This window comes from Macadamia integrifolia, unplaced genomic scaffold (assembly GCF_013358625.1).
Source record: "Macadamia integrifolia cultivar HAES 741 unplaced genomic scaffold, SCU_Mint_v3 scaffold1623, whole genome shotgun sequence".
NCBI classification, from domain to species: domain Eukaryota; kingdom Viridiplantae; phylum Streptophyta; class Magnoliopsida; order Proteales; family Proteaceae; genus Macadamia; species Macadamia integrifolia.
In genome coordinates, this window is record NW_024868282.1 from 42,590 (window position 1) to 58,560 (window position 15,971).

General features: G+C 36.7%; 1 protein-coding gene across 17 annotated transcripts; it reads left to right on the plus strand.

Annotated features, from left to right (window-relative positions):
* The first annotated feature begins 756 nt into the window (after positions 1 to 756).
* On the plus strand, positions 757 to 12,345 carry LOC122064352 (probable plastid-lipid-associated protein 11, chloroplastic). Of its 17 annotated transcripts, XR_006135659.1 has the most exons (6): positions 757 to 1,312; positions 1,405 to 1,470; positions 2,385 to 2,498; positions 6,172 to 6,285; positions 10,760 to 10,839; positions 12,080 to 12,345. XR_006135659.1 is itself a non-coding variant. In XM_042628065.1 (4 exons), the coding sequence occupies exons 1-3, from the start codon at positions 801 to 803 to the stop codon at positions 2,482 to 2,484; spliced, it is 678 nt and encodes a 225-aa protein (XP_042483999.1). In that variant the 5' UTR covers positions 757 to 800; the 3' UTR covers positions 2,485 to 2,498; positions 12,080 to 12,345. The 17 variants fall into 17 exon arrangements, 11 of the variants coding, with proteins under 11 accessions (XP_042483999.1, XP_042484000.1, XP_042484002.1 ...); XR_006135661.1 differs by lacking the exon at positions 6,172 to 6,285 and having other exon boundaries at positions 8,520 to 10,839; XR_006135663.1 differs by lacking the exon at positions 2,385 to 2,498.
* The last annotated feature ends 3,626 nt before the right edge of the window (positions 12,346 to 15,971 follow it).

The following is a 15,971-nucleotide window of genomic DNA, read 5'->3' on the forward strand; positions in this document are numbered from 1 at the left end:
AGGATCTTGAGACTTACAAACAAGGGCTTTGGTCTTGTTGCTAAATTTGATTGGAGGATCTTTGGATGAAAGATGGGTGGAAGGGGAATCCCTTCATCCATTAATTAAATCGTTTTGAGATTTGTAAGATTGAATAATTCATAAGAATAAAATAATATTTTCATTTATATGTTCCATGATGGTTGAAATAGTTTTTTCAAATTTTTGAGATGTCAAGCAATCTAACCACAGTACATGGGATGTCTAAATAATTAACCACTTTTACATGGGGTGTCGAAGTAATTAACCATTTTTTGTTGGTGAGTAAAATGATCTAATGTATTTTTTTTGTTGGGTAAATAATCTAACGTAATTTGAGACCTTCTTGTTTATGCATTAGGATTTTATTTTTTTGTAGATATTAGGATTGAGACTATATACAATAAATGATGATGCAAACAACATGTCTATGAACAAATTTGCACATTGGAGTCGTGGCAATTATTTTTACTAAAAAAAATAAAAAATAACTATTCACTTTTGGAGTGTCATAAACAATTTGGAAAACTAGCAATTCAATATGAAAATCTGGATCCTATATGAGCAGCCTCTACAAGTATTCAACCAGAAAAATCTTGAATTGTTCATAAGCTCATGTTTTTAAATTGAGTAAATCTGGACCTTTGACAAATAGTCCCACCTTTTTCATCACACACCGTCTAAAATGGATCAATTCGCAGATTAAAAACCACACAACTCATCTTTAGTTGCAACTTACAATTGGATGAATGAGCAGTGATTGTTAGAGCGCAGCAGCTCTCATGGCATTATCGTTTCTGCTTCCCGCTTCTTCTACATCCGTTACATCGTTGAAGCTCAGAGTCTCTAACCCAAGAAAACCAAACTCTTCGAGAACTCATCAATGGCGCACTTCGATCACTACCTGCTCGACGAGAACACATGAAGCTACTCTGGCCAAAAACGATCTTTATGAGCTGATTTCAGGCGAGGAGAGAGGGGTTAAAACCGAGGGAAACCCCTCGAAACGATCGAAGATCATAAAAGCGATCGATGCCATGGAAGTTCTCGGGAAAGGTTCGATTACTACTGGTTCTTCTCTGTCGGCTACGTGGAGGATGCTCTGGACTACTGAAAAAGAGCAGCTTTTCATAATAAAGAATGCAAACTTCTTCGGAACTCAAACTGGGGATGTTTTACAAGTTATAGACGTCGAGAGAGGTATTCTAAATAATGTAATTACGTTCCCTCCCTCTGGTGTTTTCTTTGTTCGATCAAACATCGAAGTTGCTTCACCTCAGAGAGTAAATTTCAGGTTATTTCTCTCTCTCTCTTTTTTTTTCTTGAATATATCTTTCGATGTCAAACTCTTTTCCTTTCTCTGATAAGTTATGTGGTTTGTGATAGATTTACAAGTGCAGTTCTACGTGGGAAGGACTGGGAGTTTCCTTTGCCACCGTTTGGACAGGGGTGGTGAGTGATTTTTCTTTACCTTGTTTCAAATTATACTTATCGTTGTATTCTATAACATAATCAGACAAGTCGAGCTTATCATCCCATGTTTAGATCTACCTATAAGGCTCTGCTTCATATAAGACCAGTGTGTTGCGCTTGCTGAAAAAGGCCCCCCCCCCCCCCTTCTTTTTTTTTTCCTTATCACTGAAGTTTCTTTTTATACTGAAAAAGGTCTTATCTTAAAACTTCTAACTTGAAGTTGAATGGGCATTGCATCTAATGGAGCCACAAAGTAACTTGCTAATATTTCAATTTTTCCCCCCATAAAATCCTTTCCCAATTTGTTCATTTCACGTGTTGTAAGGTGTTGCCTTATGATTTTATTGTGTAACAAGGTGGGGCATCATTAATATTATCTATTGTCAATCAATACCCCTTGTTCTGGTCCTTCTGGGATGCTGTAACTTATGTTCATCCCCACAAGATTCCCCAGTCCCCACTTTCTAAATGTTGGTGCTTTCATTAGTGAAGGCAACTTAATATGTATGATTACTTTGAGTCGTTAAGCCCTCTCAATCAAAATGTTTAGTATTTCTTTCTGTCTTATTCTGCTATGTTCCACTCAGTACCCTTAGTTGTCTAGCTGCCTAGCCGGGTCCTTAGATTCTTCTACAGTTTTTCGCCCATGGGAGTAGGAGAATGATGAACTTTAGCATAGTCAATGACAAAGCTTCTATCTCACAACAAGCCCCACCATCCCAAAAAAAAAGAGAAGAAAAAAATACCAGATGTTGTATCTCATAGCTCTCTTGTTTTTCCCTTTAAATCTTGCATTATTTACAGGAACTGAGGATATTTGTCACATTAGTTGTAGTGATCTGTTTTATCCCTTCAAAACATATGGAGCCATGTGTAATGCCTTACTTGTGTAGGTTTGAATCTGTCTATCTTGATGAAGAGATTCGTGTTGTAAAGGATATCCGGGGAGATTACTTAGTTGTTGATCGTGCTCCTTATAGTTGGAAAGAATGACAAGCATAGAATTGGTAAATTTTCTCTTTATCATTTCCTTTCTTTCCATGTTGGGGAAGATTCCATGGGTTGACCTCTACTTAGAATTAAGTATATTGATTAAGCTGCTTGAACATATCTGTTGCATTGAGGTCCTGGATGCTATTATTTCCTTAGAAGACTTCCTCCTCTTAATGCATTTGAATTTCCTTGAATTGCTCCCTCTTTGGCAGGGAAAGAATAGGTAGGGGCGTAGAGCTTCCATGACAAAATAGAAAGTCAGATTGGTGGCTTAAGTCATGAATGTGGTGCCTGATACATTAAACTATGTAATGGATTGCCTTTGGTTGATGCAAGAAAATTTAGTGTCCGACATAAATTGTCATGAGTTGATTGCAGTGTGAATAACATACTACCTAATACTTCATTTTGCATGGTGATGTAGACCCCTATAGGTACGTACCACAGCTAAATTCATATGATTATACCAAATGCATAGCACACACTTCAAATATATGTTGAAAATAAATGCGAGACAGTAACACCATATATTCTTAGTTCGGCCTAAGTGCTTCCATCCACGGAGGAATACCCGTATAAGGTTTCGTATTTCCCCAATATCCTACTCAATTTTCAGTCATTACAACAACTCAAGAACACCAATCCCTGCTTCAGTTCGTGCTACAACACGAACGAGGGCAGCAACCCCTATCCCTAGACAAGTACACACTTGCTAGGTTTACAAAATTTAAATATAAATATTCAAATCTCACCTATTACATCAACTCTAGGTTTCTCAATAGGAAACGACAACCTAGAATAAAAAATAGGGTTTTGGAATTGCGTATTACCTCTCCCTGAGTAATACCATGACCACTTTGTTTTTTAGAGTCTCCGACACAACGTGCATGCATTCCAATGCTCAAACCAACTTCATGCTCATCGCTCTCTGGGGACATAGTGCTCGTTCTCTAGAGCGCGTAGCAAAAAACGGCTCGCAAATCAAAGTCCGGATGGCCAAGATATAGCCTTCCAAATTTAGGCAATCTGAATAGAGTTACCCAGGGGCATCTCCGTAATAACAAGATCTTCTTTTGACGTGGCGCGTGTAACGAATCCATATATCCTATTGATAATCCCATGGATTCTCATTTGAAACTTGGGGCATGTGATGCCAAAGAATTTGTGGATAAACATCAGTACATGAGGTTGGTTAGAAAACTTATATATCTGATTGTTACTCATCCATATATTTTTCTGTTGGTGTCATTGTTCACTTGTGGAGAATCTTTAATAGGCTCACTGGGGTGCTGTTTGTCGCATTTTGAGATATCTTAAAGGTGCTCCCAGGAAAGGTCTTGTTCATAGATGTCATGTTCATACTGATATTGTGGGTTACTCTGATGCCAATTGGGTAGGTGCCGACGGCGATCGTAGGTCTATTATTGGATATTGCATATTTATTGGTGATAATCTTGTCATGTAGAGGAGTAAAAAACAGACTACAATGGCTCAGTCTAGTGCAGAGGTTGAGCATAGGGCTATGGCACATATTGTAGAGGAACTGTTGTGTTGTGGTTGAAATCTCTCATTTGAGAAATGGATTTTCAGTCACCCGACCCATGGAGATATCTATATTGAGACAATCAAGCTTCTATTTATATTGCTAGTAATTTGGTGTTCCATGAGCGGGGTAAACATATTGAGGTTGATTTTCACTTTGTGCAAAAAGCTATCATGCAGAAGCTGATTTCTACTCCCTTTGTCAATACCTGCAAACAACTTGGTGATATGTTTACTAAGGCATTGTTTAGGCTTGCTTTTCTTAGTGGTTATTCCAAGCTGGGCATGGGAGATATCTATGCTACAGCTTGAGGGGGAGTATTAAGTGTTATTAATTGTTACTACTGTTCTAAGGGTATCTTGGGTAGTGTGCGGTGACTTATGGATACTATTGTAACTACTTTAAGTTCTGTCCTTTATTGTGATTGCACTTTACAATTTATTTATATAGTGACTTGTGGGTCTCGGCTATATAATCTATTCTAGCCATGACTTCTATTCTCTCTCTCTCGCTCGTTTTATCTCCTCTCTCTTTTCAGTTCTTCTTCGTCTTTTCTTTGACTACTGATCTCTTAGGTTGATACTGTTAAAGTTTGCATCTGAAACTACTTTTAGGTTAACCAGATTGCATTACCAATGCTCCATCACTTACATTTAGTCCATTCTGTTTATTGACAGTAAGAATGCTACTGTTTTCTCTTTGGTGGCTTTTCTGCTAACCCTTATTTCTCAGCCTACTCCTTTTTGGAGTATATCCCACTTCCCCATTGTTGTTTTTGAGACAATGCAATGAAGTTGTTGTTCTGGTACACCTTTGTTGAGTATGCCTCCTGTGATCTTTGATCTAACATGGAAAATCAAATGAAGCGCTTGACTTTGGGAATTTTGTATAAGTTCTAAAGGCTGTTTTAACTTTTAATATATTTTTGAACAGAAAGGAAGCAAATTGCATTGCTTATGTGCTTTCAATCTCTTCTTGTAACATCAAATGAAACGTCCTGACACTAATGTGAAATTGTGTGATTATACAGTCACTGTTTAAGCAAAATGTACTTGTTGACAATTTTATTTACTAAACTTGTGAGGCTCTGTGTTAAACTAATTTGGCATAAATGTGCAAATTCATGGATGTTTTGGTATTTTGGATGTATTACTGGTGAGTCCATTGACTCCCTCCTCCCCTTTTTAGTATTATTTACTATTAGCTATTATGGGTCTAGCCTTACATAGGCTGTTGATTTAGTGCTATTCCCAAACAGGGAATAGCGCTAAAACAGCGCCTACGACAGGGACATTTTGGTCCCTGTCAGTTTTGTTTTTCCTTTTTTGGTCTTTTCCCCTTGTAAGTGAGGGGCTGTATTGTCTCTTTTTGTGACCTAATGCTATATATTCTTATGAGAACCTAAGATTACATTCATATTGAATTAATCTTAGGTTGCTCTCTATTCTTGAGACTACCTTTGGTTACTTCATCTTCTTCCTCTCTTCTTCTCTTTTCTCTCTCTCTTATCATTCTTGTTTCTGGTTTTCTGGTTTAGCTACAGCTTCTGAGATTGTAACATAGGCAAAAGTAGATTCCTGTTTAACTGTGAGTCACTGTGTGAACTAAATTTTTCATTGTAAAAGAAGTTAAATTTTTTATTTTGGGAATGGACATCCCTCTTTCTCTTCTTCCTCTGCTATGCATTTGCTATTGTCACTGTCAACTTATGTATTCCTCTGTTACAGGGTTTTGTAGGATGTCCACACATGTTTTTTGTTTGCACTTTGTTTTTTAATTCTTTCCTCTTTGACTTGGGTCATCATTTCTCTCTCTCTCTCTCTCTCTCTCTCTCTCTTTATTATTATAAATATTTAAGGACCAGATTTACACATTTGCTTGTAACAGTTATTTCTTTTGGATTGTTTTTTTGTTTTTCCTCTTAAATTTTCACAATTCTGCCATGTTGGACACCTTATTTTTGTCTTGTTTCTGGATACCAGTCATTCTGTTACCTATAATGCATAGATAATTTTTACCAGAACTTCTGTTTTGGGAACTCTTATTGGTATCTGATTCTTACACCTTTATCAGTTTCATTGTTACCTTCTGTATTTTGTAAATCTCTGGGACCCAGTCTTGAAACTGCAACTCATGGTATGCAGGTTTGAATCCATCTACCTTGATGATGAGATTCAAGTTGCAAAGGATATCCGAGGTGATTGTTTAGTTGTTGATCGTGCTCTTTATAGTTGGAGGGAATAAAATGTTACCATGTGGTAATATACGCTTTTCTTTTGTCATTGTCTTTATGATCCTTCGTATCTCTTGAGACATTATCATGTCAGCGAGATTACTTCTATTATTGAGCCATTGAGTTTTCTGGTATTGCAATATTTATGTTAATGGAAAGTGTATACACTACATTCTTTGTAGATCCACTTCCTATACCCTATGCTTTCTTAACATCTCTTTCCTTGCACTAAGCCTCATAAAGAACTTATAATAACTTATGCATATAAAGATACGGAGTAATTTAAATTCATCCCAATTTAGGTCATGATGAGATGCTCCTGCAATGATAATGTGAATCTTTCAACACTTCTTTACATAATTTTTTTTTTTTGATGGATAAAAATTTGTAGCTTACTACCTTAGGAAGCTGTCTCCTTATTTACATAAATTTATTTCTGTCCCTAATTTCTTTTAGAACTCATGGGGTCAAGGATCGTTGTGTTTTTCTGATGATTTTGGTGTTGTCGGGTTCATTCTGATAGAGGCAGATTGTCCCTCATGCCTGTTGGTTGATGTTAAGTAGAAACCTTGCCATTGCTTGAGTTATGGAATTGGGCATTTTAATGGAAGGGAGTATATCAAGGTTGGTCTTGCTTCAAGTGGCAGATGTATTTGTCAACCCAAATGGAAAGAAGTTCTACCATGAACCATGGACATGGTCACATGGAAATGAGTATCATGTTCATTTGGAATCCCACAGCAGTGATTGTCGTTCTTCTAATTATATATATTTGAAGTACATCACAAAATCATGATCAAGGGTGGAATGATCCCTGGCTTTCATTTGGTTTAGATTATGAAAGGGTACTCTTTTTATCCTCTTATGTTTTCTCTAAGATTCACTATTATTGTATAATGAAAAATGTTAAAATGCCGGTCAATGGTAAAGAGACTCATACATGTTTGACCATACTTAGGTTTATTATGATGCAGGCCAGTAAATTAACTCAAAGGAAAAAATCTAGATGAATAGGATCCATGTATCCAACCCATTTAGTTGGGATAAGGCTGAGTTGAGTTGAAAAAATCTGGACGAAATTAAGGACATACATCAAGCAAACATCAAACTGGCATTATCTTAAGTTATAACAAAAAGGACATCTATCATGTATCATCTGTGCAAGAGACACAGTTGTCTGGAAATGGTAGTATAGAAATGGCCTATGAAGTGTCCTATAAATAATAGATGGTATATCTGAGCAGATGAGTGCCTTTTGGAAGAATGACACATGGAACCTGGTGGATTTAACACATGGATAACTACCAGTTGGATGCAATTTGGTGTTGAAATTAAATATAGGTGGAAAGGATGTGGGAAATAAACTTCACACTATTATGGAGTTGACTATAGTCAGTACGAAGATATACTACCCAGTAGTATTGGTGGTCCTTAGAATTCACTCAGTGGGTGTTGACTTCCAAGATGTATTTGCTTGAGTGGAAAAATTGATGCTATATGATTGCTGTTATTCATGTAATGGACCTATATTGAACTCTTCCTAAATTCATGTGAATGGTACTTGTTTAAATGGGACCTGATCTGGACTACCTGAAGTTGCCTCTTGCTTTTTAGTTACCTTAGAAGGGAATAAGTGAAGAAAGCTACCATTGACAAAAAGGAATCTTGAAGAGACTTTGAGTAGTTTACAAGTGCTATGATAAAATCTGGGTAGTAATAAAGCAACATGATCACGCTGTTTATGAAGCTTGGGGCAAAACCATACCCCTTGTTGTATGACAGTATGAGTACATGATATTGTCGTAATAAGATGATCATGTGAAGGTGTGCAAACTAAATTAATCGGGAAAAGATGTGTGATGAAGGATCTTGGTCAAGCAAGATAACTTTTGGGAATTGAAATGGCAAGGTTAAAGAATGGCATTGTTATTTTTGATGTACATATGCTGCATGCATATCTTGAAGGAGATTAGCATGTTGGATTCTCTCTCTCTCTCTCTCTCTCTCTCTCATTTGGTGATATCAGTGATATCACTACTCACTATCCTAAGATAGCTCATCTAGAAGCTGCTTATAGGGTCATTAGACATCTCAAATCATCTATTGAAGAAAGGTATTTTATATTATGAAATAAAAATAAGGCATTTAGAGGTAGAAGAATACCTGTTCTTGATTGTGTTGGCTCTATTAAGCAGTTTGTGTTTGGAAGGTCTGATGTGGAGGCTGAGTTTTGGAATAATAGTTCTCTCTTGCCTGCTGGAACCCAGGTGGGTATGCTTCACAATCTTGTCCAGCATGATGGAATGAAACACATAAAAGTTGATGGGGCATTTCATAGGAAAAAAAAGTTATTTAGGGCTGATTCATACCCAATATATTTAGTCAAGTTAGAAGTGTTAACTTCGGAGCGTTCTATGCAAGCTAGGCATGTATGGAATCCATGCACTAGGTTGGGAGAGTGTTATGATGTAAGGGTATTCCAGTGGGGCTATACCTATGTTTTTCATTCACTGTAGCAGACGTGGTGGGGTAACAAATCCAGATAGAGAAACAATAAAAAATTGTGTTCTGCTAGTAAATGAGTTGCCTTATTACCTGACCGAAAAAACATGTGTGAAGGATAGTTTAAAAACATGATTGAAATGCCAATTGTCAGCAATAAGAGTTTTTATCATTGTTACTTGTTTCAGGAATTATCGTGCACTGGGACTTATTTCAGGAGTTATCATCATGGTTATGTTCTTGTCATGTAAGCTCTCTTTTAAGATGAAACTAAGGTCCATCATAATACAAAGGTTGGATATGGTTTCCAAAATTAAATTTGAAGTGAGTTTTACCATCAATATGCCTCATTGAATGATTTTCCTGCATTATAAAATAGAAGAGCTCTCTCACCTAAAACCCGAGAGTTTTCCCAGCCAATCTATGTCAGGATAGGTGGCCCTCCTTGAGTTTAATTTGGCATCGTACAAGGCTTTCTGGTAGTTGATTAAAGAATGATGATCAAATGTTTTTTTCATGAATTCCATGAGGAGACGAGACATGTTGCCAAATGCCACATTTGGCAATATAAGTATCAAATTCTTTGAAAATAGTGTCCCGATACAGGCTGGGTTTGGGATCAGTGCCCAGGATAGATCAAATGGCTTTGTATAGGGAGGCAAAGCTGGTGTTATGAAGCTCAGTTAGTTGTTAACTCAGTATCCCACAAGCTTGACATGGCATGGCATGTGATGAACATGTTCTTCTCCTTAACTGACTCCAAGGACTAGTTATGCATCTCGAGGAAAGAGCTCAATATTTGGTAATTCTGTGAGATTCTTTTACAAGAGTTCGACTGAGGAGATCACAGGAAGTTAGTTTTTAAAATAATTTTTGGGGAAGACCCATTCATCTTATGGTGGAAGCTTCTGTGTCGGAGCTAGTAATTGGTAGAAAGTGTACAGGAGTGCCTGTTGATTGAGAACATGTTAAGCACATCAAAGAAATAGGGTTAAGCATGGTGAATTGATGCATTATGTGTCAACATGGGCAAGAAACTAAAGTTACTCTATTATACGCTGCAATTCTACTCAGATTGCGGTGTTAATTTGAGGCTCTGTTTGACAGTATGGGTCCCTCCAAGGTACATATTTCAGCTATTTTTCTATTGTCTAAACATATAGCTAGTTACAGTCTGCATGGAAGGGTCCTGTTGGTTCATTGTTCACTGCAAGTTGCAACTTGCTTGGGCATGTGTATTGTGTACTGAAGGAAGAGGTATAAGAAGAAGACGAAGAAGAAGAATTCTAATCTGCTAGTTTCCAGGACAGATGGAGATCTATTCTTCGTGGGTTGTAAAGTTAGAAGCTAGATTCATCTACTCTCTTCTCTGTACTGTGTTTTAATACAAGTGAACCTTCATGTTGCTGTAAAGAAATTGGTATCTAACCCGACATGGCTGCATTACAATTGCAGGGCTCTCTATGAATTAGTACATTGTTTTCAAGATTTAACATACAAACTTCATAGATAATACAAAAGGAGTAAATTTGCATGCATAGTAACTCATGCATGTTTTTATTTTTTATTTTTTTGGGGGGGGGGTTAAAATTCATACATATTTGATATACTGTAGATGTATAGGTGAATAAATTTTATTTAAGATTAATATATTGGCTATATGATGTATAAAACATAATGTGTCTAACCAACTGTAATGGCTTTTATTATATATATTAAATAAATGTTATTTTTTACTTGCAAGTTGCAAGTAATACTATAATTGTGGATACTAAATCTTTATACTATTGAGCTAAACTAGTAAATCTTTCAGGGTAATATATGCCACCATTTTTGAGCATGCACATCCTTTTCTGGCTTCTGTGTATGATATGAACTAATTTTTGTTCATGTGGACTGCCCATTCTTTGTGATATGCATTTTGTACCACAACTTTCTGATTGCCATTTTTACATATATTTGGATTCAGTGTGTAATATTCTAAGCATGGCTTTCAGATCTGTTTTGCCGGCTTGACTACTAGGCATCGCTGCGCTTGTCTATTTACCTTGTAATGATTCAACTGTGAATATTGTTGGTAAGAGGTTTAGTATATTCAATTGTGTATATTGATGCTTCTTTTATCATTTGAATTTCACCTAGTATTCCAACATTTCTACAATGTTCCCCAATATTTCCAAGTTTTCCAGAATACTGGCATTAGTTCCTGATGACACTTTCAAGCTTCCGACTTGTCGAATCTTGCTCACTTACTCTTAACTACTTGTTCTATTTTATCCATTTTAGATTCAAAAATCTGTTGCTCTGTGGAAAACTGAGCTTGGGTTTCACCATGTACTTTGCCTAAATTTTTGTAACACATTCACCAACAATTATTGAGTGTCAGGAATTGTTTAAAAAATAAAAATAGTTTGCAAAGGAATTTGTGGTTCGATAAGCGAATGTTTGCCAAGTCTCAGACTTCTTGTTAGTCTATGGCATTACCCATATCAGACATGGGGTTTGGTGGATAATTCGAAACAGCTTATTTTCTAATTGACTAGCAATTACCAGGCCTTAAAGTCAAATGATCTTCAATTAATGTGGAAAATACTGAAAATCACAGGTTCAAGTTCCCCACACTCACATGCCTCTGGTGTGCTTCATTCCCACTTTGGCAAATATGTAATTTTTTTTTTGGTGAAACTTTGACAGATATGTACAATCAATAAGAAAAAGGTAAGGAGCTTCAACAGAAATATTTTCTCCCTCTGTGAAGCTTGGCTCCACTAAATGAGGACGACATATTGTAGAGCAAAAGAGTATTATCAAGGAATACTCACATTACAGGCACCATAGCTTAGGCCTTGTATCAAGTATGACCTCAAATAGAGTTGATTGGAGGGTAAAATCTATGTGGTCAATCCCATATAGTTGGGAATTGGGATAAGACTGAGTTGTTGTTGTACTCATGTTCCAGGCAAGTGAGTGATTATTTTTGTGTAAGTGGTAACTATCAAATATCCTGCTTTTGAAAGATTCCCCTCATTTTTTCCTTCAATGGTTCTAAGCCCTTACATTTTATTTTAATTCTTTGTAATATATGTCTTAACCTGCATCAACTTTTAAACATTTTTTCCATACTGTTACTTGGTCAATAAGGTCTTTGAGTTAAATATTTTGTAATGTTGGGTTTGTCTGGATCACTGCCTGGTGTTTGCAAAACTTCTTTTATTTATTTATTTTTGGGATGGGGAGGGGGAGGGGGTTGGAATATTGGCAAGTATTACTTAATTATCTTTGGGTGAGAATTTATCTTTAATTGATTGTTGTTACAGCTATGTGAGGAATTCTCTTGAATAATATTTCTCTTGGAAATCTCTGTGGGGCATCTCCAGGATCTCAGAGGGATCCGACATTTGCTTGGGATGGTTTTACTAGTCTGTGCGTGTGGTGGAGTCTATTCTTATTGAATCATAACTAATATATTCTTCAAGTTACATGTACATTTCTATGTTGCCAGTAGAGATTATATTAAGAACAACGACACAGTCAGAGGTATCACCATATTCATGATTCAAAAAGGTACCATATTATTCTAGCTTTTTTTGACTGTTCTTGATCAATTGAATAGAGTAATATGTTTCTATAGTGCACATGAATTTATGGATAAAGAAGTACAACCATTGAGTCAATGTCTACCTCCTACAGTATAGCGCCAATATTGTACTTCCCCGATACTCTCTTAACATCATCATAAGGCCTCAGTTAAGGGATTCGGATCCTCTCCAATGATTGACGCTTTAACCACCATCTAATTTGACACAGGTAAGTTTGTGATGGGGATCTTTTGTCGCATAACACGTAATATAGCGCATTAACAGAGGAACTCGATCCACACACCTGGGGTTGTAAGCCCACACGTGATACCTGTGTCTAATTGAAAGAAATGGATTTTATTTTACAAAATTTACTTCAAATAGTTAATCCACCAGAGTACTTTTGTGAAATGTTTTTTTCCTCACCCTTGAGCTCCTGATTTGACTAGCGCACACTGGTTGAGCCATTTCATCTTGGCATTTGGATTCACAAACTCATTTGTTACGGGGGCCACAGGGGGAGAATGCTTTAGTAATTTTATATCTGGTTCAGCATTTTGATTATCAAAATAAAAAAAAAGTTCAGCATTTTGTTTGGACAAAAATACCCTGTTTTTCAGGGGGAATAGAACACTTCAACAATTCCAGACTGATTGATGTCTTCTCTTTGGACCTGGACAGAAACCACAGGATATTCTGAACTGATTTTTCTTGTAGGCCACTATCCCATTCAGATTCAGTAATGTGACAAAAGTGGGAGGGGGGATCTCGTGATGGGACCCACAAGATCTTCCTCGTGAGCCCTCCATTTTTGAGTGATTTGGAAGCATCCCTTAATGGTTAAAAACAGATGCCGCATGTTATGTTTGGGTTATAGTGCGACCTTGCAGGCTCTGCACCACGTGTCTTTGGCCATTTAAGTGTCTCATCCTTTGCCAAATATTGGCCATTTAAGTGTGTTGTATCCTTTTGCCAAATATGGTTCTTAATAGATAGAACTTTGGAACCTAGGACCAAAATATTTACTTTTTAACTCACCTAAGAAAATAATAGGAGAAAAAAAAAAAAAAAGAGGGTAAAATTGAGGTAAATTCTGTATGGGTTTTTTGAAGTCGCAACTCCGTGTCTTGGTTTTTGTTTTTGTTAGTTATTGTTTGTTGTTTTAGGTTATTATTATTATTATTATTATTATTTTAATGAAGTTATCCACCTAAAGTTTTAGTTATCAAGAATACTTAAAATCAGGTTTAGGTTTAAAAAATTACTCACTCAAAGTTTCAGTTAACAAAAATCTTCAAAATCAGGTTTAAGAACACAAAACTACACACTTAAAGTTTCAGTTAACGAAATTACTTGAATGTATGTGGAAGATGAGGAGAATCATTATTTTGGGTAGCTTTGTAAATCTAAACTTGATTTTGGGTATTTTTGTTAACTGAAAATTTGAGTGGATTGTTTTGTAAATCTAAACCTAATTTTGGGTATTTTTGTTAATTGAAATTTTAAGTAGATAGTTTTATAAAAAGAAATCCGAAAATGGGAAATCATGAAATTTTCCCAAACAAATATGAGCCATTCATTTTCATGGGGGTTTCTTTTATCTAAATCAAGGTTTGAAGAATCAAAATCGGATGGTGGAATTGGTCGATTCAAATTGGAATTGGTTGATCTTGATTTCGATCTCACATTCGAACTTGTGGCCGAGCTCTCAAGTGTGTTGAAACATGTGAGTGACGTACTCTTATTTGATGAACAGTGGAGATAGGTAGCCTGAGCTTGACATATCTTCTTCGGCAAATGGTAGAGGGAAGCCTACGGCTGGTGAGGATGATGTTGAAGTTGGGGTCGAGCATGGAGGAGACCATAAGGTTGGTTTGTAGTGGTGGGGAGAGTGAAAGGAAGTTGTAACGGCAATGGGGGAGGACAAGGTTGTAGGTTGTTAGCTGTTGCCTTGCTTATTGCCAAAGAAATGGAATTTTAAATGGCATTTTGGAAAATACCAAATTCTAGGAGGGTATTTGTAAACCTAAGGGGAAGTAAATTATTCTATTTCTTTGGCTGATAGCAGGTGGTTGCGGCTAACTTGGGTAACAATCAAATTTTTTCCAGGTTGCAAGGGTGGGGATTGGAGAGAGGGTCTCTCTCCTCCTCACATGAAATGACCTTTAGCCATGTATATACGGACTATTCCACCATAACTCATTGGTGCCCTCTATGCTGCTTGCTCAAAGAACCCTCTCCCTTATCATTATAAAAATGCCCCAATTTTCATTTGGTTCCAAAAAAGTGGGTTCAAACTTCGAATTGGGCCAACTCTTCCCAATTCACATATTTGGTATGAAATCAGAATCACGTAGGGCTGATTTGGACCTGATTCTGATTACAATAAACTTTTTGTTTTTGGTAAAAACCTATAACCTTGTTCTAAATCGTTTATTCCTACTGAAAATTGGGTGAGTACAAAGTAATAACCAAAGTACTCATATACATGATGCATTCGAAGGGAAATTTGATTGAATTTGACTATGAAATTTTAACATGACTAAACAAAATCATGTCTACTCTAACCAATGGTCAAAATAAACATGTCCTTAATCAATGCGATAATAAATATCTTTTGAAATTTGATAAACCCCCTTAAATTTTACTATTCATCTAGAATAGTGAAATGTCTAAAATATCCCCTTTTCGAAGATTCGAATGACGAAACCCTCAGATGCCCATAGCAGAAAACCGATGTCAACGGGTGTCCAAAAAAACCCTCTCCATGGATAGACCCTTATGACAACAATATTTCGTCATTCCTTTTACTTTATAACACTTCAAAAGGAGAACCCACTTCTGTTTTCGTTCCGCGAACACTTTGGTGCCCATGACGGACGACGCAATGTGATTTGTTTGTGTCCTATGCCTTGTGCAACTGCTCTGCCTTTTTCAGCAGAAGAGATGGGCAGCAGCCCATACTTACTTCACCACCCCAACTACAATGGTGGGGCTCAGCCCTGGTTCTTGTTTGTATAAAATTGACCTCCTAGGGATCTCATCTATACTCCAATTTATGAGAAAGAGACCTTATAAGGTTGGCCATAATGTATTCTGTTTCCTTTTCTTGTCCTTGTAATGATAGGGTCAATATTAATGGAATCTCAGAATTTTTCTGATGGCCAAAAGGCAGGCTAAAAAAAGATAGTCCTCTTGTCTTGTCAAGGCTACTAAAATGGTTTGATTACTGAGACAGGTTACCTGAAGGTTGGGCCCGGTTTAAACACTTAAACCTAATTGGTCAGTTTCTAAATTCAAATAGACCAATTGCAACCAGAGTTGGTGGGAGATTCAACTTTTAACCACTCAATATCAACTTTCAGTAATGATAAATATATGTAAAGAGAAGAAGAAAGTTGTTTCCTACATTCATTACTGAGGGGCCAACTCTTAAGTGGTCCATGGCCCAGCAAAAATTCTCTCTCTTCACAAGGTGGTTTTTTTTTTTTTTAGAGAACCCCATGGGTCAAGTAAAGTCAAGTGGCTCCAAGGATAATGGGTTTCCTCTCCTTCATTCATAGTCAATACCAATAACCTATTTTTCGAAAGAGAGCGATGGGCCTATGGTTCAGACCAGATGGTCCAAATT

Coding starts and splice junctions, on each gene's coding strand:
- LOC122064352 (XM_042628065.1), top strand. CDS start 801: ATGGCATTATCGTTTCTGCTTCCCGCTTCTTCTACATCCGTTACATCG. Junction 1,313..1,404: donor CCTCAGAGAGTAAATTTCAG/GTTATTTCTCTC, acceptor GGTTTGTGATAG/ATTTACAAGTGCAGTTCTAC. Junction 1,471..2,384: donor CCACCGTTTGGACAGGGGTG/GTGAGTGATTTT, acceptor TTACTTGTGTAG/GTTTGAATCTGTCTATCTTG.